A 23431-nucleotide genomic window follows, 5' to 3' on the forward strand; every position below is an offset into this window, starting at 1 on the left:
AGATGAAGAATTAGTTATTCCAACTCTGCTGATGATTATTTCTGACGAAATACTAGATCAAGGTTATATACAGTGTTATCTTTGTAAAAAATGTGCCCAGGAAATTTATATTTTGCATTGGTTGAATAATGTAGCTATTATTTCGTAAAATCCCTTTAATATTAAGGGATTCTGGTTGCTTGTACCATTTTACCTCGCATATGAGGCAAAAAGAACCAAGTGACAAATTCTAGGAAAGTAGCAAACTAGCATAGTTCTACATTGATGAATAAGCTGGGAATTTTACTGGACATAGTTAGATAGTTGTTTTTTGTATGTGTTATTTGTTTTGATGTAGGTGGCTTGGTTTTCGCCGTGTAATTGTCAAAAGTCAAATTGGACCTTTGTGTCCCTACCCTAACAGAAAAAATATTTATTTTAAATAATTGTTTTCTACAACAATAAATTGCATAGAATGCACTTCTTAACAATTTAAGCTTGCATTAGCAAATAAAATGCATGAGATAATCAAAAAAAAGATCTAACGATAAAATCTAATTATAGAAGTGTAATATTGAAATTTCCAACTTTTATATCACTCAAAAGTAATTTTTATATTTATCTAAATTATTTCTCAATATGACGCGAAATTCATCAATAGATAAAGTTATCATGATATATTTATGCTACTTGCACATGTACTCATAATACTTTATCTACGAAGTCCAGCGCGTGCCTTCTATGAAAGATTTTAATCATCTGAAATAAAAGCCTGTATTCTGCGATTCATTGAATTTACGATCTGGATATGTGTCAAGAATTTTTAAATTATTAGTCGATCTTGTGATCGGTGATATCGCGTATGTAATCAATAGATCGATGTTCGACTAATCGGATTGGCTTGTGTCACCCAAAATATTAATAGAACTAGTGGTGCATAGCATCGTGTCTTAAGGCAAATTGCTGCAACTTCCCATACCACAATTAAAATTTTTAAAGAACATTCAATTTTTTTCTTAAATTTTGAAAAAAATATTTTTGAGAATTTTGAAATTTTGGTAAAAAATTTATATTTTTGAAAAATTTGAATTTCTTTTATATTTTAAAATATTTTAGAAATGCTGAACTTTTTTCCAAAGCAATCAAACACATCAAGCAAACTAACATCTAATTATGTACAGTAAAATTCCTCGAAAATTAATCATTGTAAAACTATGTTTTTTCACTGTTTTTCAAAAATTTATCACCTGGTGCTTTCTACCAGGACGGGATAAAATGGTACAACCAAGGGGGTAATAGATCCAATCTTATTTTTAATATTGAAAGAATGTTAAGCTGCGTCGCATAAATATGGTACAGAACCTATAGAAATGTAAACAAAATTTGTACTTGTTATTAAAATCTCTATAAAATATCTGATAATTTGATGTGCATATGTCTAATGATCATTTTTGACCGTCAAATGACATTTTTTTTTAGTTTTTTCATTGGATCTCCAAAACCGCTACACCTGCCTTCTCGACAATTTTACCTGTTTTGCTTTTCTTCTATACAAATAATGTTTTTTGAACCATTCAAATCGTATGCTCTGTTCTCTCAAAAACTAAAAAATCTTTTTTGTAACTCTTTGTCCCGTATCTTCGAAACGGCTGGACCTGCTTTTACCAAAAACTAATCAGCACGTTTCCTTATCAATACGAAACGAATGCTTTTTATATTATTCAAATCGGTTGATCCGTGTTCTTGAAATCGTGGACGAACATTTGTATCCGAAAACACACACACAAACATTAATTTTTTCTAAGGTATGCCAAAATGTTCAAAAACCTTTGAAACGTAAAGTAATATTTATAATAAATATTTAAATGTATAATAAATGTATAATAAATATTTTCATTTTCGAGTTTTTTGCGATTACTATAACTTACCCTACGGGGTGTTTATAATTAAAAATAAAGTTATTAAAATAAATATTTTTACTAAAATTGTGATATTATTTCCATCACTTTTCGATGTAAATTGTCTAAATGTTATAGCTTGCTTTGTGAAATCCACCCATAGATGTAATTAGAACCTTTTTATTTCGCTAAAAACTGATGTGATTTTTTTAGGAATGGTCAAAACTATTTTTTTTTCTGTCGCCTAAAGACAATACACACTATTCTATATTTTCATATTATATATAAATGTACTGATCTAAAATATGTAATGATGAAGTATAATACCAAGGGTAGACTTATATAACATTTGACCATTTAGTTGTTAGTTAAAAATGCAAGAGAGAAATTAAAAGCATAATTTTATTTAAAATATTTTATTGTTATAATTTTGAAATAATAGTTTTAAAGTTATAATATAAATTAACTCAAATATCCATATATCAAATGGTGAGTTGCTTTGCCTGTAAAAATTTCATCATCAAGCGTTAGATGACTCTACAGATTCTAAAATTTCTTATCGAATTAAATATGTATGTTATCTTGAATTCATCATTAATTTAGCACCACTCCTTATTGAAATTCGATAGTATCATTATCTTATCTGATAAACTGGTTATTTGATATGTTCTCTGCAAATTCTCAACTTGCAACAGCCAAAGATTACCAAATTATCATAATGAGATAAAATGCATTGTGAATATTTTTTGTTACATGCACCACCAATCAGAATTTAAAAGTCCTGGGAGTTGTTTTAATTACTTAGTCTTTTCAAGAGGCAACTCAACGGTTGGCCTATTTCTATTTGACATATTATTAATATTAGAATTTTTCTAATAATAATTTGATTATAAGTAAATATAAAGGGTTGAGTTGAACATATTGTGACGAGATGGACTTTTAGAAACTGTTCTTGATGGACCCTAAGAATCTGCATTTAAGAATAGGGATGTTGTACCCTAGGGTTGATATCCATTAGGCGATAATATTTATTTATTTACTTGTTTATTCATATCAAGCCGTAATCAATAATAATAAATATTATTTTAGGTATTTATTCATAATTAATACTTGAAGGAAAGTAATTTTATAATATTCATAGTAGCTGCACGATTTTAGCTTCTGAAAAAAGAGAGCTTAAACAGCATTCAAACATTAATAATACAATGTTCATTATATTGAAGTCTATTAGACCAGCAGTCAATTCCAATTTTCTTGCACAAGATTGAAAGTTATACTGATTTAGTAAGTAAAGAATTAAATTAATAAAATAGCAATTAGAAAGTAGCGAAATTATATAAATAAAATAAAATTATCATAAATAAACATGAAAAAAAATGGTTGTATGGGAAAACCAATGATCAGACTACATAGATAATAATATAAGGAATAAGGATTGTGAAAGAAAATATTATTGAACTCAAATTGAGAAAATATTCATTAACCAGGCGATAATATTGAGAATTTCTGATTTTGAATAATATCTTACGTTGTTCAATAGTTATTCTTATTGAGTTACGTATAATAATAACTATTATAAAAAATAATCAACTTTTAGGCGAATTCTCATTGTTGAATCTATATTTGTTCATAAAAATAAAAAAATGCATTTCTATATAAAAAAATTCAGCATTGGATTGTAGAGACATTATTATATACTTCAATAAAATTGAACATATTCTTTGTTTCATTATATTAAAAATATAAACCATTAATATAATCATATACTTTTTATTTTACCTAATCAACCAATAACAATAACAATAATATATTGTAACAATCATCAAGAAATTGTTAACAGTAAAACATCAACATTATATGTAAGAGCTAAGATATTTAAAAATAATAATGTAACAAACAAGTTATTAAAATATAAATTTATTATTAAAATATAACTTTTACAAAAATTTGATATGTTGGTGTAATATTCAAGTATAGTAATAACTAAAGAAATACATTTTATTTTTGTAATTAAAAATTTTTTATCTGCATTTCATAAGTTATATTCAGAGCATAAAATCTTCAAAAAATATTTTTTGAAAACTCATCCTGAAAAAAACGAAATAATTTTAATTAAAATTATGGGTTTATGTAACATGTATAATATTTAATTTTCTTTTTATTGTGGCACTAAACTAAATAAGCATCAATCACAGCCATGAAATTGCATGCGATAAATATTGAAAATGCAAAGCAAGCAGAACTAAATTATCAAATGCGCAATTGTGTTAAATTTTATATTCAGAACATAAAGTCGATAAATTTCAAATAAATAAAAATACAGTAATCTATTTTTACGCTAATGTGCTACATAGTATGATTTATATAAAATGTAAAGAAATCTCAACTAAAATAAATGTTATAATTATTGTTTAAAAAGCATTTCATCGCTTCTTGTAGGGGGTGCATCTTCATCAGCATCACGTAACATTCGTTCGAGATGAGAATGCTTTTCTCTCAGTTCTTGCTCGAGTTCTAAATCGACCTGTTCATTCCAATCCAGGCCGCAGGATCTGTAAATTATAAACAAAAATTTAATTACTAAATCTGGCACATTTTATTATATTGGTGATACTAAAACTTATTTGTCATCATCGTCAATCCGCCGCCGTCATCAACGTCAAAAAATCGAAAAAGTAAATTTGTATATATCTTTACGTTTCTAGTCCTTCTGAACATTTTAGCATACCTTAGAAAAAATAGATGCGTGTGTGTGCGGATACAATTTTTTGTCGACGATTTCAAGAGCATGGATTAACCGATTTGAATGATTCAAAAAACATTCGATTCCTATTATTACGGAGACGTGCTGATTAGTTTTTAAAAGTGCCAAAAATGGCAATTCAGTTTTTGAGAGAACGGAGCGTCCGATTTAAATGATTCGGAAAACATTTCACTTGTATTGACAAAATAAATAATTGATTAAATTTTTGGGTAAGCAGTTCCAGCGGTTTTGGAGGACCTATTAGGCATTGGTATATCAAATTGTCAGATTATAAAGACTTTAATAACAAGTACAAATTTTGTTTCAATTTTCTGGGTCCTATACCAAGATTTATAGCGTTTAAAGTTCACTTATATAGTTTACTTACATGTCCTGATAAATGACATTTACAACAGTATGGATTAACCCATATAAATGGGTTTCAAAGTTAAAAAAAAATTAAAACTTTAACTTCCCGTAGGGTAAGTTATAGTAATCGCAAACAAATCGAAAATGAAATTTTTTATATATCTTTACGTTGGAATATTTTGGCATATCTTAAAAAAAATTGATGTATGTGTGTGTGTCTGTGTATGTGCGGATACAAGTTTTTGTCGACGATTTCGAGAACACGGGTCAAACGATTTGAATAATTTAAAAAACATTCGATTGGTATTAATAGGGAGACGTGCTTTGATTGGTATTAATGAGAAGATACGGGGCAAAAAGTGCCAAAAATGGTAACAGATTTTTTGAGAGAACGGAGCATCCGACTTGTATGATTTAAAAAGCATTTCATTTGTATTGACAAAATGCGGTTTAGGAGATCCAATTAAAAAGTGACAAAAAATGCCATTTGGCGAACAAAAATGATCAATAAACATATACACATTAAATTATCACATATTTCATAAATATTTTAATAATAAGAACAAATTATGTTTACTTTTGTTTACTTTTCTATGGGTTTTGTACCAATATTTATTGGTTAAACTGCGACGAGGTGCCCATGCGCTCCTATAGTTCGTTTCTCCGTAGCTTACGTATTGCGAATGATTTGAAAAACAGTTCAAAATTTTCAAAATATTTCAAATTATAAAAAAATCAACTTTTTCAAAAAGGTCAATTGTTTTCAAAAATTTTAAAAATCTCAAAAATCGATATTTTCAGAGTTCTAAAAGAAATTTGAATCTTTTTTAAAAATTCTAAAATTTGGGAAGTTCCAGCAATTTGCTTTAAGGCAAGATGCCATGAACCACTGGTTAAAATTTGAAATTACGGTGCGGGAAGTACCAGCAATTTACATTGAGGCACGATGCCATGCGCCACTAGTTTGTGTGAATATACTGAAAAAAATTTAACTATTATGCTACGAGCGTCGCTTATAGGCGACAAGCTATGTATACGGGTGTCGCCTATAGACGACTTCAATGTTTAGACTTCAAGATTTATCACTCTGATTATTGAGAACTATGGTATGCTTCAGTTTTTTAGAAGTGTTATTCAAAATTTTTATATACAGTTTTATTGGTAATGATTGGAAATTTTTAAAAAATGTTTTGCCGACTTAGTAGCTCTACTGGGTAGATTACTGTTCCGTACAGCAGTAGCAAAAGGGTTCATTTGCTTAACAAAATATTGCAAATTTTAAATAAACAAAACCGTACCTTCCTCCGCCTTCACCATACCGTTTATTGTTATATATTGGTTGAACTGGTCCATTTACGTTGGTCAAGTGGGCATTCTTCATTTGTTCAGACATTGTATTATCAGCTAAGGCTTGTTTAGGCGATTCCTGGGAACATTTATAAAAACTATATTTCTTTACACTGTAATTTTTTCAGTAATGTTATTTAGCTTTTGCATACCCCCGTCTTAGCCTTTCGGATCGACCTTATTGTTAATATTACTTTTTTTCATTAGTAATATTAGCATTGTTTACTTTAAAATAAAAAACCATGTAATTTTCGATTTGCGTCCTAGGAAAATGATCATTCCAAAACACTTACAGTTGTCACTAAAATGTTCACTAAATTTTATAAATGCTGCATGGCATGTTTGCAAAGATTGCAATTTGTTGTCGATTTGGCACACAAAGTTGATTTGATAAAAATATGGGTAAAATTGATTGAATTTTAAAAGGAAAAATTTTAAATTTAAACATTTGAAGAATTGTTTATTAAAGACCCTTATTCATGTGAAAGTTTATCTGACCTGCATGTAATATTGCGGCTGCTGTTGATTCATCATTTGCTCTGCCGGCATTTTGGCGCTTGGTTGTGGTATTTCGATCTGTATTTGCTGTTGATTTTGAGCATCAGTACTGCCAGCTACAATTGGAGCTTGTTGAATCATTGGAGGTTGGATTTGTATGTAATACGGTGGTGGGGATTGCACTGTTTAAAATAAAAAATTTAACGTTTTATTGTAATTTTATAAACGTGTAGAAATTTGAAATAGTGAGTTTTTGTTTATGCTATCGATCTCGAAGTTGCTTCTGCTTCAAGTTCAAAAAATTAAAACAAAAAACAAAATTGACCAGATAAGACACGAAATCTCTGGTTAAAATTTGAGTTTCAAAAAACCTGAGAATAAGAACGGTATCTATTTTTACTTGAAAATACAGGTCGAATATGTTTCCGAGTGGAAATAGTGGCCCTTTTTGACATTGCTACAAATTATTTTTATTAGAAGGCAACAATGCAGCAAGGCACCAGGTAAAATCACAAATGAGTTAGAGAGCAGCAATTGAGTTGCCTTCCAATAGCTTGGTAGTACATCATAACAGCTTTTAAAACACGTTCTGATTGCTGTTCAAATAAATAAAAAAAAATTACCGTTTCTTCCATAAGGCGAGCGACTTTTGTCAGATGGATTCCCATTGAAGAAAGAATTTAAATCGGGTTCGTACTTCGCTTCGTATTCACGCTGGGGTGTATCTTTCAACTGAACTGTGAAACACATCGGAGCAGTTCCAGAAACATCTGCTTGTTGTGCCAATTGCTGCGGATCTGGAGGCTCTTGCGAATATTTTATAGTATACTGCTTATCTGAAACACCAAACGTCTGTCCTTGTTTTCCAGCCTGTTCGTTCGGATAACTTTGCTGATTATAATAGATTTTTCCTGTCTGCTTTTGTTCATAACGTGGTTTATCGCTTGGATACATTTTTTGCGATGGTCCCATAAATCGCTGTTTTTGCGATTGTTCGCCAGGGAAAACTTTTTGAGAGTTATTTACCGGGAATGGTGGCTTATATGAATCTCCTGGATAAGTCTTGATCATTGGTTTTTGTGATTGTTCTCCTGGAAAAATCTTTTGGGATTGGTTCGAGATTGGCTGCTTATAAGACTGTTCGCCCGGAAAAATCTTTTGCGAGTTATTGTTGACGTATTGTTGTTTATATGACTGATTCGCAAATGGATGTTTCTGTGACAATTCCCCCGGAAACATTTGTTGAGGTTGACCTGGACACTGTTTGTAAGAATGATCTCCCGGAAAAACTTTATGTGATTGATTCATGAGGACATACTTCTGTGATTGATCGCCAGCGAAAGGCTTTATTGTCGGATTCACATAAAATTGTTTTTGAGATTGGTCGTCCGGAAAATATTTCTGTGATTGATTCACAAAAGCTTGCTTCTGAGATTGATCGCCAGGGAAAATCTTTTGCGATTGATTTGCGTACATTTGCTTTTGGCTGTTATCTCCAGGAAAAATTTTTTGGGACATATATTGTTGCTTTTGGGATACGTCACCATCATATTGTTGCTGTGGAATGTACTTTTGAGATTGATCACCTATGAATCGAGGTTGATTCATGGCGTTGTTGAACTTTTGTGATTGATTGTCGTACATATATTGTTTCTGAGATGGATTTTCATATTGATACTGCTTTTGCGATGGAGATACGGGCGTAAAATGCTTTTGAGATTGTGCGTTTTGGTTCGTATATTGTTTTTGTGACTGGTTCTGGTAAAATTTATTTTTATCAGACGAAGGCGCTGAAGGAGATTGATGAATGATATTTTTGATATTGGTATGAGTTTGATTTGCGTAGTATGGTCGATCCGAAGATTTCGAACAACAAACACCACGACTTTTCACAGATACGCTAGATGGAGCCCTGCTGGCAGCCTTAGCAGAGTTCCGTTTTAAATGGGGCCTATAAAGGAATATATAAAAATCGATATAGGACAAGGAAAAAGGAAAAGGAAAATCGGAAGGAAAATAAATACATGTTTACCAAAATTCAATTCACAATAATAATTTTATTACTTTCTTAATTAACATGTAATTTGTTTTAATACAGAAAATTTCCCAAAACTTGAAATGATTACAATTTAATGATTATCTTTCACAATTTCAAAATCTATAACACTTTTATAAATATATGTAAAACTTAACTATTTCGTAAAAAACTATCAATAATTTATACATATTTACCTATTAAATTAATATTATAATTCTAATGGAAGGAATATGATATGAAGCTTCTACACTATTTGGTGCTTTTTAACCAATAAATAAGAATTTCAAACTATAACTAAAATTAAGTACTACATCAATTTTAGAGACCTAAGTCTTGTGCAATGAACCGACTAACATGATTGGCTTTTTGGTTTAGTGAAAAACAGGATTATTTGTGCACGTTTATATGCTCTTACATACGATAACTGTAAATAGAAAAAAATATTATAAGCATGAGTAATTTGCACGTGCGAGTACGTAGTATTACTAATTTATCGATATCTGTGAAGTCGAATTGACGCAAGAAAACGTAACATTCCAATGATTTAAATTGTGTTATTAAATTATATAGTAAACACTAGGGAATGCAATACCGGTTTACCGGTATACCGAATTACCGGTAAACCGCTTAATTTTTCGACGGTAATTTTACCGGTAAATAACTTAAAAATACCGGTATTTTCGATATTTTTACATGGCGCTTGTGGATACATGTTACATATGTACATGTTTTAAATCCCATGATCGCTGACAAGAAATATCACTTCACGCTGTTGTGTTATATAAACATGTGTCAAAATATTATCTCGACTCGTCATTAAACTGAATATTTATTATTTTTCAAAGGGCTTCATATCGTGTTTCAATAAATAGAACGGACTAATCAATAATGATGTTATTTTATCTTATATAAAAATGTAACGGATTTTTAAAGTGACATGGGCTTACTAGTGGGTAATACATACTAACTTAATACATGCTAATCATAATTATCGAAAGTATTTTTATTAAAAAACAGATTGTAATTTAATATTGAAAATTTAAAAAAAAATTAAATATATTTCACGTACAAAGTGTCGCATTTTGAGAATAGTATAAGATCATTATATTGTTTTAAATAAAGTTTCGTATATTAATTTAGTATCAAAATAACTTGTGTAAAATATTGATTTTGATAAAAAGTACTCAATAGTCAATATTGAGTAGTATTAATACTTTTGTTACTGTTATTTTAGCAACGATTATTTTTTCAGCACTCGATATCGATAATTTGTCTCGACTCTTCTAGCACTAGTTATATAGTAACTCGGAGAAACATTATTTTTTTAGTGTATTTACTTATTTAAATTTATTCGGGGAACTACTATTTTCTTTATGCATTAATTCGGGGAATTATTTTTCTTTGTGGAAGTTACTAGAGTGCCAATTGAAATATCGTCTAATACAACTCTACAGCCATTTGTTCATTGCAAAGTGTTTTGTCAGTACGTAGATACAAATTGAGATCGAAAGTTGTTTAGTTATATTAATTTAGTGAAATAATTGCTTTAGAATAGAAATTAGTAGTTCAGTGCAAAGTTATTTTTCAACACGTAGATACAATTTTGTAGTGAAGTTTGATAAATTTGTGCTTGTGCAAAATTATAAATTGACTGAATTAATTATTTGAGAATATATTTTTTTAATTCAGTGCGGAGTGTTTTTCCAATAAGTGAAGTTTTAAGTAATTTTAGGAAAGTTTGTTTACTTCGTGCTTGTGGAAAATTATTAATTTTAAAACAATTGTTTTTTAATCAAAAGTATGAATTCAGAAACCAATATATTTCAAGAACATAAGAAAGGAAACGAGGTGAATTCTGTATGACATTATTATTTAGTTGCCAAACAAGGACAAGTAGCAAAATGTGTTAGGGGGGTACATCTAAAACTTGCATATGAACATTTATTAACAATACCGCCAACAAGCGTGGTGTCGGAAAGAGCTTTTTCAGCTGCTCAACATATAAATACCAAAATAAGATCGAGATTAGACGACGGTACGTTAGATCATATTTGTTTTTTAAAATCTTATTTTAGTTCGCATAAGTAATTATAATAAACTATTTCTATTCATGTAATTATATTTTATTAATTTTTATATTATTTTGTTACATTATTATTAAAAATAAATGTTTTGTTGTTCAATTTTTCTTTTATTCTTTGGTTTTTATTATTATTATTTTTTATCTTTATTAGGTCCGTTTTTTATATTTGTATAAGTAACTTTCAATTTTGTTTACCTTTTTTAAAAATAATCTTATTACCGGTAATTTACCGGTTTACCGGTTTTAAAAGTCGAAAATATCGAAATACCGGTAATTAAATTTTTGATCGGTATTGCATTCCCTAGTAAACACTACTGCCTGTTAATGAAATTTTGAAATGTACGTTGTTCCTCACGTCAACTAAGACCACCAATATCTAAACAAGTCGTCTTACCCAGTAGGTTCTTGTGTCAGTACGCCGTTATTTGCAGGCATATTATGGATTATCTGAAACAAATATTTTCATCATTAATACTTTTAATTCATTGAAGTTAACAACTTATATAAAAAATCAATAGTTGAAAATATCTTGTGCATCTATTCTAACAAATGTAAAAACGACTGTTTGATTAATGGGAATTTATGGACCGATTTTCCCGCCCAACAGAATAATGTTATGGCAAGGCCATGTTACGCTCCAACTTTCATACATTATGCAATTGAGTCATACTGAATACTGTCAAAATGGCATGTATTTGCTGGGCATTCAGGCGTTTTACACATAAACTGCAACGTCACTTGTATGTTATGATTTATGAAGCTGGGTCAGAAAGACCCTGTTATCTAAGAGCGTTTTTTTTATATTTGTGCGGTTTCTAGGTTAGGTTTTCTGAAAACAACACCTGACTGCACAGTAACCGCATGGCTTTTGACAATATTTAGTATGGAAATTTTCTCACAACATAGCCTTGCCATAACATTGGTCTGTTGTGTGGGAGAATCGGTCTATGAATGCTGAAATGTGTGTTTTAGTAACTTGATTTTTCAGATATATTACTGTTGTTTTTCAAGTGAAATCCGATAGAGACAACTTATTTAATGATTATAATGGCGAATTTGCCTATCAGATATGCTTCTTAGTTCCTTAACCATGTACGTTTTTAAGTGTGTGATTACAAATCATATAATTATCATATTATTGCAATAAGCTTTTCACCAACCTGTCCCATAGAGCAAGGCGGTCTAGGTGCTCCATACCTTCCCTGGTAGGTTGGTTGATTTGTGTTCCTTGGATCTTGAAGTCCATTTGCCCTCGAAAGTTGTGCGCTATTATTCAAGCAGTTAGTTTTTTTTTCACCAATAAAAGTAAAATTAACTTATAAAATAATTAATTTTGAAACCTGCCACCATTTCTAAGTTCAAAAAGTTCCCAAAAAAGTTATGGTGTTAATCATATAATTATTTTCAATTATTTAGAGGGGTTACACATCATTGTTTGAATTATTATATTTGTAAATAAGATAGATTTGAGAATAAAACAATAAAAATGATTTTGCTGTTACCTGTTATGTCTGGATGTTTGTCTTGACGCTGTTTTCGGGTCTTTGAAGAATTCATCGTAAACCACGAAGTTGTTCGACTGTGGTAAACTATTCGTTAACCCATAATGTTTGCCCAAAAAGTTCAGCAGTTTGGAGGAAGGTCTGTCAATTGCTAACTGAGCCGGATGCTGTATACGCTCTTCCTAAAATTTAAGAAAATTAGACAAATATTACCATTCATTGTAGAACAAAGACTATATAACCTAGATTGCATATAGACCATTCTGAAAATTCATTCTTATATATCTAACAACAGATTAGATTATGCAGTAACATAATTTATCGTCGTAAACCAGTTGCAACTATTTTTAAATTATACATTTATAAACACATGTATTATATACCTTTAACATATGTTCGAAAAGTTGTTTTCCTTTTCCTGCTCTCTGTTGGGACTCATGAACATAGAAATCTAACACGCAAGTTGGATTTACCTGCTTGTGTTCACCTTTGTCATCAAAAACGTACAAATTCTTCTTACCCGTTTTCAAAATTCCAGTCACCGTGCCTCGACCCCTGCAAAATAAATGATTTAATCAATGATTCAAAAAATGTTTTGAGTCAAGAATTAAATAAAGATGAGTTCCAGGGAATGTATAAAAAATGAAGCTACAAAATTCCAGACGTCTATTTTATCTTTTCTATTAACATTATGATAGAAAAACTAAATTAATGGACCGATTCTGCCGCATAACAGACAAATGTTATTAAATGTTATTGTTATGGCAAGGCTCTGTTATGAAGAACTTTCCATACTAAATTCCATACGTGTTTCTCAGGTTATCAGATAGAAAATCTAACCTAGAAACCGCACAGATGTCAAAAAACGATTTTAGATAACAGGGTCTTTCTGACCCAACTTCAAAATATACCAGTGGCGTTGCAGTTTATGTGTAAAACGCCTGAATACACGGTATATACATGTCATTTTGACAGTATTCGGTATGATTCAGTAGCATAATGTGTGGAATTTGGAGCGTAACATGGCCTTGCCATAACATTGGTCTCTTGTGCGGCAGAATCGTCCCATAACTGTCTCAGAAATCTATTTACTCACCCTCTACCATTTGGGTCTGTAAGGACGTAAACATTGTGATCTTGATTTCTAACCTTATGTCCTGTGGTTATTGGTTGGGACAAACCTTGTGCATTTGCAGATGCTTCTCCTAAAGCAGTGATAACTTCTCCAACTTTCATCGCGACATCTCTGAAAAAAAGAGCAATAAATTAATATTTTATATAGGTCGAATTATAATCAAATGTGATACTTTAATTAATATTTTCATCACTTTTTGCAAAGAATTTTCGAAAAATATTCGTGAGAACTTAAAATAAGTGTCAATATATAATTTCAAATAATATGAAAATCAAAAATGCATTACATACTTTATATGCTAATTTTTTCATGTTTTAAGAATATTTAATTTCACGGTAAAAAATATTCGATATATAGAGAAAGTAAAATATCGCAATTTCTAGAAAAATAGTATACTTCAATAGCCATAGCAACTCTAGGCAATTATAAATTATTATTTATAATTGCCTGGAGTCTCATTAAAGAATAAGCTTAGAATTTCTTAGAATTACATGCTTTCTTATTTTATAATTTGTAATTTTTTGCAACTGAATAGAGTTTTAATCGTGATAGTTAGTTCGAAACCTCAAACTAACTAAACTTTGATTAGTAACAAACTGGTTTATTGCAATGGAGCTCTTGTTTTGAAAACATTGTTAGTTTTATAACGTAGTTATAAACAATGTAATATGTGGTCTAATTTCTAGTAACTTCAATTTATCGACTCCAGTCACAGTAGGGGAGACCGGGTGCGGTTGTGCCACTTTGTTTTTGATTATTTAATGATTTTGTTAATTTACTAGTTAGCTGGTAGTAAAGTAAATTGAATGGTAATTGGAACATTTATCTAAGTGGAAATATTGAAATGCTATCCTTAAATAATTAAATAGATGGATTAGGTAAAAAGTCAAATTATATAAGAAAGGTGCGAGTGTAACAACCGTCCACACATCGAGAGACGGTTGTGACATGCATAAAAATAGGTTAAAAACAATAGTTATAAACACCAAAATGGTTTATAACGACTTTTATTGTCAGAAATGGTAAACATAACATAGCATAATTATTTGAACAAAGCTTACGAATATAATATAACAATATATAACAAAACATAATTTTTAAACAAAAAATCTTTGTGACATTTTTTGTTTCCTTGCATTGATTGAGGCATTTTTCTTTCCCTTTTTTGTATTTTGTCTTTAGAAGATAGATTTTTCTTTATCTGTTTAATTTTCATCCAAAGAGAACAAGCAATACATGTTGCATAAATCAGAACTAATTGCTGGTAATTAACTACTAAAGTTTAAGTTACAGCAAAATAATAAACAAAGTGATCTGTCTGTATACAAGTAACAGTTGTTTTTAAAATAAATCGCACAAAAACTTAACCTTTCTTTTGGCTATTTAAAACTTTGCACTAAAACTTAACCTTTCTTCTGGATTTCGGTCTACAGATCATGTTAATGCAATAAAGGAAACTTGTTCGGACAAACATACTTCATCTTTCTCTCTTTGGACCCTATCTCAATATCAGTATAGATTAGCAGTTATGACAACTGTCACTACCGTACCCAGTCTCCCCTACTTATATTTAGGCAGATATTATTATGTTTCGTAGTCATGCAATTTTATATAAATAAATATGTAGCGCAATAGTAAGTGTCTTAGGGACCAATTTCTCGCCAAAATAGAAATGTTATGGTGACGCTATGTTATGGGTCTATCTTCGTATGAATTGGTAGTAAGAACTGTCAAAAAGCTATGTATCCGATGTGTCCGCGACCAGGCGTTTTACACATGAAACAAAACGCACAAACTTTAAATAACAATTTTATCATAAATGCATGTCTCATTGATAGTCCAGTCATTATAGTAAGTTCATCTTGGAATTCGAGATACCCAGCTGTAAGTCTGTAGATACTTGTATATTGACTCCTAAAAGTTGTCTCAAAACCTACATCTGTTGCGTACACCCTACCATATGTAGGTTGAGTAATAATATAGTCTGTGATTATTTACAGACTTACAGGTGGGTATCTCGAATTTCGAGGTTCTTACCTAATTTAAGCTTAAATGACTGGACTATATATAACATATACGTGAGAAAAGTTAGGTTTAATGTGTGAAACTCCTGGGATTGAACAGGAAATACATAGTTTTTTGACTGCTACTCATACGAAGATAGACCCATGACATGTAGTTACAATAACATTTATATTTTATCGGAGAATTGGCCCCATAGTCGAATTTCCATATCTTCAATGTATCCTAATGAAATAGACTTCAGACACAGTACATACTTATATTCAGATAGATATTGATCATACTTCGTAGTCATGCAATTTTATACAAATCAAATATATGGCGCAAAAGTTAGTGTCATTCTTGTAATATAAATCTTTTAAAGCTTTAAAATAATAAAATCAGTTCCATTAAAAAGTGTACATGCAGTTCGAATAATTCTGAATATTTTATACCAGTGCCATTAGTCGCGCTTGGCATTTTTACGATCATTCCGTTAAGAGGCATTGTCGTGCTCTGTTAATTTTTTAAAATCAAACAAACAAATTTAAACGTCTACAATTACAGGCACTTGAATTCCACAACGTGCTGGCCAATAATATTTTATTTATCGTTCGCGAAAAATGTTTTGGGTTTGCTTATCTCAAGTTTCTCGTTTCACTGTATTAGCAAATTGTTGCACTTTAGATAAAAATTACAGTTACTTTATTTAACATTGCAGAACCAATCAACGGTTCTTTGATAAGCGCAAATTTTAATGATGTGGTAATGTACTAATGACGGAACGTGTATATTATTTATTGTTAATTTATTTTTGATTTATTGGCTGTTGATATTTCAAATATATAACCTTTGAAAATATGAACACACTAATTTTGCGCTATTTTATTACCATGTAAATAATGTTCAAGTTACAAACGCTAATGATTTGTCTCATCATGATTTAAATATATATACATAATTTTATGCATATGGTATAATGAGTAAATGGTAGATTATACCATCTGCATAAGGCAATGTTGGAGGATTTGTACTTACGATATCTTAATAAAATAGTTCAAAAAGAGTACAGTGCACTCATATTTTCAAAGATCATATTTATTCCACTCTTAATACTACTGGCATGTATTGGTAGATAGATGGTAGAAAGATAGATACATAGGTAGGTAGGTAGATAGATAGACACATAGACTTTATTTGAATTCAATTATTTTCACATCACATCATTATGAAATTCGAAGAGCTAAAATGCGAAGTATTAAAATGCTGATATTTTCAGACCAATAAAGACCAATAATATTCTTCCGTAAAATTTTTTAAATTGAGATAAAAAATAAATACACGTGATATCTTACTAGACCTTCCCCTCCAAAAAGTGATATTTTGTGATTTTTTGTCACGCTACTCCCTCCCCCTAATAGGAACGAATTTTTATTGATGCAGCAATAACATCAGGCTGCTCTAGGTGGTTATAGAACTTGGGATCTCTGATCCAAATCCCATAGCACCAACCACTTAGCAGGCGTCCATTAATCACGTGATCGAATTTTTAGAGATTTTTGGACCCCCCTCCCCCACCAAACGTCTCGTGTATTTCGAATTAAGTATAATATAATATTGATATTTGCAATAGAGCACATCAATCTTTAGGTTTGATACTAAGAAATTGTAAACAATTTAAGTCTACCAATGCACTTCTTTGCATGTACTATTCTATTGTACGTTCAAAATTAGAATACGGTTCGATTATTTGGTATCCTCATCATATCAACAACTCTGATGCGATAGAGAAGGTTCAGCGAAAATTTCTGAAATACCTTTATTATAAAACATATAAAATTTACCCTGAACGTGGCTTTGACCACAACACTTTACTAAAAGAATTTGGTATTCCTTCCCTTGCCTCACGTCGATTTATCTGTACAATTATGTTCTTATTTAAGCTTTGCAATAATTCTATAGACTGTCCTCTTATTCTCAATCAACTATCCTTTAATGTTCCAAGGCTATCTTCGCGTTCACAATTATTTTCAATTATCCCACCCTAAATCTAATTCTCTCTTAAATTCGCCAATTTTACTAATGTCCTCTAACTTTAACTTAATTAATAATGAAATAGACATTCACAACACATCACCTAATCAAATAATCTCCATCTGCACAAGTTAATCTTTTTATTTTCTTTCAAATATCTTATTATTTTCTGTTTATAAATATTATTGTTACATTCTGCATTATATGAAATTTTATCTTAGCATTTTATGTTACTAACTATATATTGTAATTTTGTGTATATTTTAATTGTTATTCATTATGTCAAATAATTGTATTTTTGAGTCCTCTTGGAGAAATCTGTGGGCTATATATTTAAATAAATAAATAAATAAATAAATAATAAGCAAAAGTATATTAAGTAAAATTTTCCGAACAAATTTTTCGAATTTACAAAAAAATCGTAAAATTTATGTTTCTTTGAAAATCTAGGTAAAAAATAAATACACGTGATATCTCACTAGACCCCTACCCCCCACGTGATTTTTCGTGATTTTTTGTCAAACCCCCTCTTCCCCTAAAATCCTCACGTGGACGCCTCCTTACGCCATGGACTTTAAAATGACATTTGACAATGTTTTCGGCAAAAAACTCGTCATTCTACTGATTTCTGCGTAGCATACATATGCTCTCATTGCCTTCAATGACGTATTTGGTAGTAAAACTTTATATTTAAATCTATCGACGTAAAGATTTAACAAGCCTATACGTTGTCATGGTAAAGTACAACACATAGATAAATTAGTATGGTACAACACATGGTTATTCATCGTTATTCATGCAATGATGTCATATGCGGAAATAGTCTTACATCGCTGTAAGTCAGTCGGACGATTGTGTAACTCACCAATTCTAATGACTGAATAAAATAAGAAGAAATCAGATAAAGAGAGAGTTTTGCATGTCATTGATAAACTGTACAAGTACGAATGCAAATCGGTGCGGAGGAATTGAAACTGCTGAAACAAGACGACAAATGTAAATGATTTTCGACATAAAAAAATAAATCATTAATTTCTCGTAGGGTAATTTATTGTAATTGTCCAAAAATCAATATAGAAAATTTCTGCATATCTTCACGTTTTGAGGTTTCTGAACATTTTTGCATACCTTAGAAAAAAATGATGTGTGTGAGTAATGATGTGTGGATACAATTTTTCGTCCACGTTTTCGGGCTTCGCTTCTTATTGATAATAAGGAGATGTGCCGATTAGTTTTAGGCAAAGGCAGGTCTAGCCGTTTCGGAAATACGGAGCTAAATATACAAAAAAATGCCAGATTTTGAGAGAACTGAGCATTCGATTTGAATGATTCAAAAAAACTTTCAGCTTGTATAGAACGACCGCTTTCGGGGAAAGATTTTTTTAATTGCCAAAAAATATATTTTTGGAATATCGAAAATAGTTCGAATTTATATTTTTAAATCTAGGTAAAGTTTTATTCATTTACTTTTTATGTAAACATATAAAGGTCATCGTTAACTTTATAAAATCATTTTTTTTATCTATAAAATACGAAGTTCCAGCTATTTGCCTTGAGGCACGATGCCATACACAACTTTTAGTTCAATATTATTTAAAAACTAATGATATTTACTTACATGCAAAAAATTTTTTCTCATTATTTAAACATTATATTTTCTATTATTTTCTGTATATTTATGCATGATTTAGTTTTAGACGTCAATTAAAAAACTGTGTAATTCAAAATTACAAGTTTATTGCCATACGTTTAAAAAATTAATCAGTCATCAAGCGTGATGAAAAATGAATAACTTACTAAAATGACTACTAACTTAAATACTTACTAAATTGAAACATAAAAATTGCGAGAAACATGTTGGTAATTTGAAAATTATATTCCACATTTTTTCACATATATATTAATGGAGGATTCAATTCGAGCATGACATCAATTATAAAACTGGGCAATTCAAAATTACAAGTATATTGCCATAAGATTAAAAATTATTCAGTTAATTAGCAGGATTACAAATGAATGACTTACTAAAATGACTATTACAAAATCGAGGTTTGTTGTAGGAAGGTAAAAATTTAGCAGTGCATGTACTTCTTAATTCTCCATTAGAAAAAAATATAATAGAATAACAAATGGTACATAAAAATACAAAAAAGACATGTTATTGGTTTGAAAATTTCATTTCCCATTATTTCTCTATATCTCTCAATTAAAAATGACTATTAGAAAATTGGGGCTTGTGGCAGGAGGTTGAAAATTTCATTAAATATCTATACATAGCATTTTGTCAACTTTTTTCATTTGGACATTTTACCCGTAGGTATTGTGTCCATCATACCTGTTATTAAAACCAATAATAAATATTTAAAATATAGATATATGATATAAATGTAACAAAAAAAGAAAAGGTTTAATACTTTTCTCAAAAACAATCATAACAATATTTGGAAGTATCAGTTGCCGCTAAGAATCGATCAGGCATGTCGTTAGGTGAAAATTTAGGGCTGTTTAATTATGCATTATAATCAAACAGAAAAACTAATGGTACAAAAATAAAAATTTATGTCAGGGGTTTGAAAAGTAGATGTAAAAATAATAAATTTTCAAAAAAATCGGTTTTGAAAGATTATGAAAATATATATACACATATATATATATATATATATATATATATATATATATATATTATTTATAGGTGTGTGTATGTAAACGTTTCCGTTTCATTCAGAGACTATCGTTGAGTGGAATAAGAAAATACACTTGCATTAATTAACACAACACTAATGAATGAATCCAAGCGATTACTAAGTGTATGTATGAGTTTGTCAAATTAAAATTCATATTTCTGAATTGCTATGTGCAATTGCTTAGTACAATTTTTTTATTGTGCTCAATAATGTTCTGGATTTGAACCGAAACGTATGGATCAATAAAATTGTAATTATTAATTATAGTTACAATATATGAACGGGGGGCATTAATAAATAACAATAAACTAATATGGAAATATTTTAGATAGTAAAAGATATATAATTGTAAAAAAAAAAACGTTGTTTATACCAGCATTCACCCAGTTATTAAAAAAACAATTTAAATTTAGCTTTAAAAAAAATTAGTAAAACTTTCATACATTTTGAGTCGTAGGTTAATTCTTCAGTGAATAAAACTTCGAAACATAGTATGAGACGAACATATAATAAAACTAATTAATTTATAAATAATCAGCAAAAAATAGTATACAAATATCTTTAGATTTGAATATATTAGTAAGTTTGAAATTACATAGCACTAAATATGGCATATTTAAAAAATGTTTTACAAGAAAAAGCCCTGAAAAATATTTTCTATTGTCTGCCCACGTTACTAGATTTTTTTAAAATAAGTATTAGAACAAACAAACAAACAAATATGTATTAATAGCATTTTTCATTTCCTTATGATTCTAATAATTTAATTCTTTGCACAAGTTCCTAAACATTAGTCCGCGATGCTCATAAGCTGCTATTCATACAGTAGAAAATGAATGTTTAAAATAAACAATGCTCTCATGCATTATTGCAATTATAAAACACAGTCATTCAATAAAATAAGAAAAATAAATAATCTAATCCATGGAGAGAAAGTTTTCTCCTAATGAGATTGTACCCACTAGTTCTTTCAACATTATACTCTGGTATCCAACTTGCATATTACACTATTACTCATTTGAATATTCAGCATTATTTTTACATATTTAACGCCCACAATTTGTTACGGTATTTCTGCTTCTAATACATAGTAATATGAATAGAGAATTTTGCGGTTATAGGGTAGGGCGGGGCACAAAGATATAATTTGAATTTTAGCAAGTATACTGTGAAAACTAAACCAAATACATCAAAACAAATAACACATATCAAACAAACAACAACTATGTAACTACAGTAAAATTTCCAGCTAATTCATTATTGTAGAAGTATGTTTATTTTGTAAATTTGTCAAATTTGTCATATGGTTCTTTCACCCTGCCAGCTGGCAAGAGGATTCACCGTTTTATTTTTAATTTTAAAGAGGTTTCATGGAACAATATTATAGCTACATTAATTAATTAAAGCGAAGCGATTTAATTATTAGGAACAACGAAATTAAAAATCATCATCTAAATATGTACATATTTGTAAATATCATAACAAAAAAAATTATCCACTCTTACTACTTCATGCTTTGCTTTGGTAGATATTTCTGTTTATTTATTACAATCATTTAATGCGATGGCTGGTTATACATCATTTGGCCTCTACTCTCATATACTGTTGTTATAAAACTCCTAACTTCATTGGTTTTTGAGATAATAGTGGTGGACCTTTTTACCAGAGGATCTTCAAGCACTGCTCTACCATATTCAATTTATGATCAATATTATTTGACATCCACATCAAACAGACAAAATTTTAAAAATTTCGAAAAATTAGTTCTATCTTTTATTTATCTGAGATCGACATTTAATGTAAAAAAGTTTTTTATCATATTGGGATACTTTTCTAAAGTTCTTGCCATCAGGCAGTTACATCATTTATTGACCCGGTACTGTTCTGGTCGTGATTTTTTAGTACACGCACCGGAACCTGCGTGCAAGAAACCTTATCGTGATATACAACGCACAATAACCAAAATGCCGAAAATATAATTTCACTTTAATATATTAACTGAGAATGTATGCAAAAAGTATTAAAAGTATTGAAAATGTTGAAATTCATTTAATTTACTTGCCCACATTTTCTTAATTTTCGGCAAAAGCCAAATTTAATTCAATGAGCAGTTCTAAGTATATGTGATAAAATAAAAAAAATGTAAATTCATCAGGAAAACTTAGTGAGGAATACTTTTAACTTCCCGAAGGGGAAGTTTATATTTTCGTCAGAAAATCCGATTTGCTAATTTTATGTTTTCTCCACGTTTCAATTCAAGCTGCGTTGTTTCAGACCAACATTGGAAGAAGTATCATGTTTTCTCAAAAAAGGCTGAACCACTTCGCAAAATTTGGAAAAAAAACATGCAATGAGTCTCGATAAGGACTCGCGTTGATTAGTTTTTTTTGCGATGTATCCTATCAGCCAGCTAAGATTATAATTAACAGAAAAGTGCAAAAAATTGCTAATATATTTTATATCCATCTACTTCATTATAAAAATCTTTGTCCACGTTTTTGCAAAAAAAATCTGAACTGAGTTTGAAATGTTCATTTTTAAACGATCCTGACGAAAGTTTTTTCCAGACGAGTTCATGGTCTTAAAGAAATGACGAAACTTATTATGTTTATAGAGTTCATAGTCTTAAAGAACATCCTAAAATATTTTAGACCTACGAAAAGTGTAATTAATTGTTGAAAATCATTTTTAAACAATTCTAACGATTTTTTTTATGTTTATAGAGTTCATAGTCTTAAAGAAATGACGAAATTTTTATGTTTATGGAGTTCATAGTCTTAAAGAACATCCTAAAATATTGTAGATCTAAGAAACGTACAATTAATTTTTGAAAATTATTTTTAAACGATTCTGGCGATTTTTTTCATGTTATAGAGTTTTCATGGCCTTAAAGAAATGACGAAATTTTTATGTTTATAGAGTTCATAGTCTTAAAAAACATCCTTAAATATTGTAGACCTAGGAAAAATTCTAATCATTGTTGAAAATCATTTTTGAACGATTCTGACAAAAAAATTTATGTTTGAGAATTCATAGTCTTAAAGAATAAACGAAATTTCTTATGTTTATAAAGTGCATAGTCTTAAAGAACATCTTTAAAATATTGTAGAACTTTGAAAA

At 29.6% G+C, this 23431-nt stretch overlaps 1 protein-coding gene across 1 annotated transcript; it reads right to left on the reverse strand.

Annotated features, from left to right (window-relative positions):
* Positions 1 to 9117: 9117 nt before the first annotated feature.
* Positions 9118 to 13698, reverse strand: LOC113369258 (alpha-tubulin N-acetyltransferase-like). The gene is made up of 6 exons (XM_026610044.1): positions 13554 to 13698; positions 12841 to 13012; positions 12458 to 12639; positions 12116 to 12221; positions 11350 to 11402; positions 9118 to 9296 (listed from the first exon to the last, which is right to left on the reverse strand). Exons 1-6 carry the CDS (start codon positions 13691 to 13693, stop codon positions 9284 to 9286), a joined length of 666 nt encoding a protein of 221 aa, XP_026465829.1. The 5' UTR covers positions 13694 to 13698; the 3' UTR covers positions 9118 to 9283.
* Positions 13699 to 23431: the final 9733 nt, after the last annotated feature.

The sequence above is a fragment of the Ctenocephalides felis genome, unplaced genomic scaffold (assembly GCF_003426905.1).
Source record: "Ctenocephalides felis isolate EL2017-DRISC unplaced genomic scaffold, ASM342690v1 CF-g0.4_SCAFFOLD_01180, whole genome shotgun sequence".
In the NCBI taxonomy this organism is placed as follows: domain Eukaryota; kingdom Metazoa; phylum Arthropoda; class Insecta; order Siphonaptera; family Pulicidae; genus Ctenocephalides; species Ctenocephalides felis.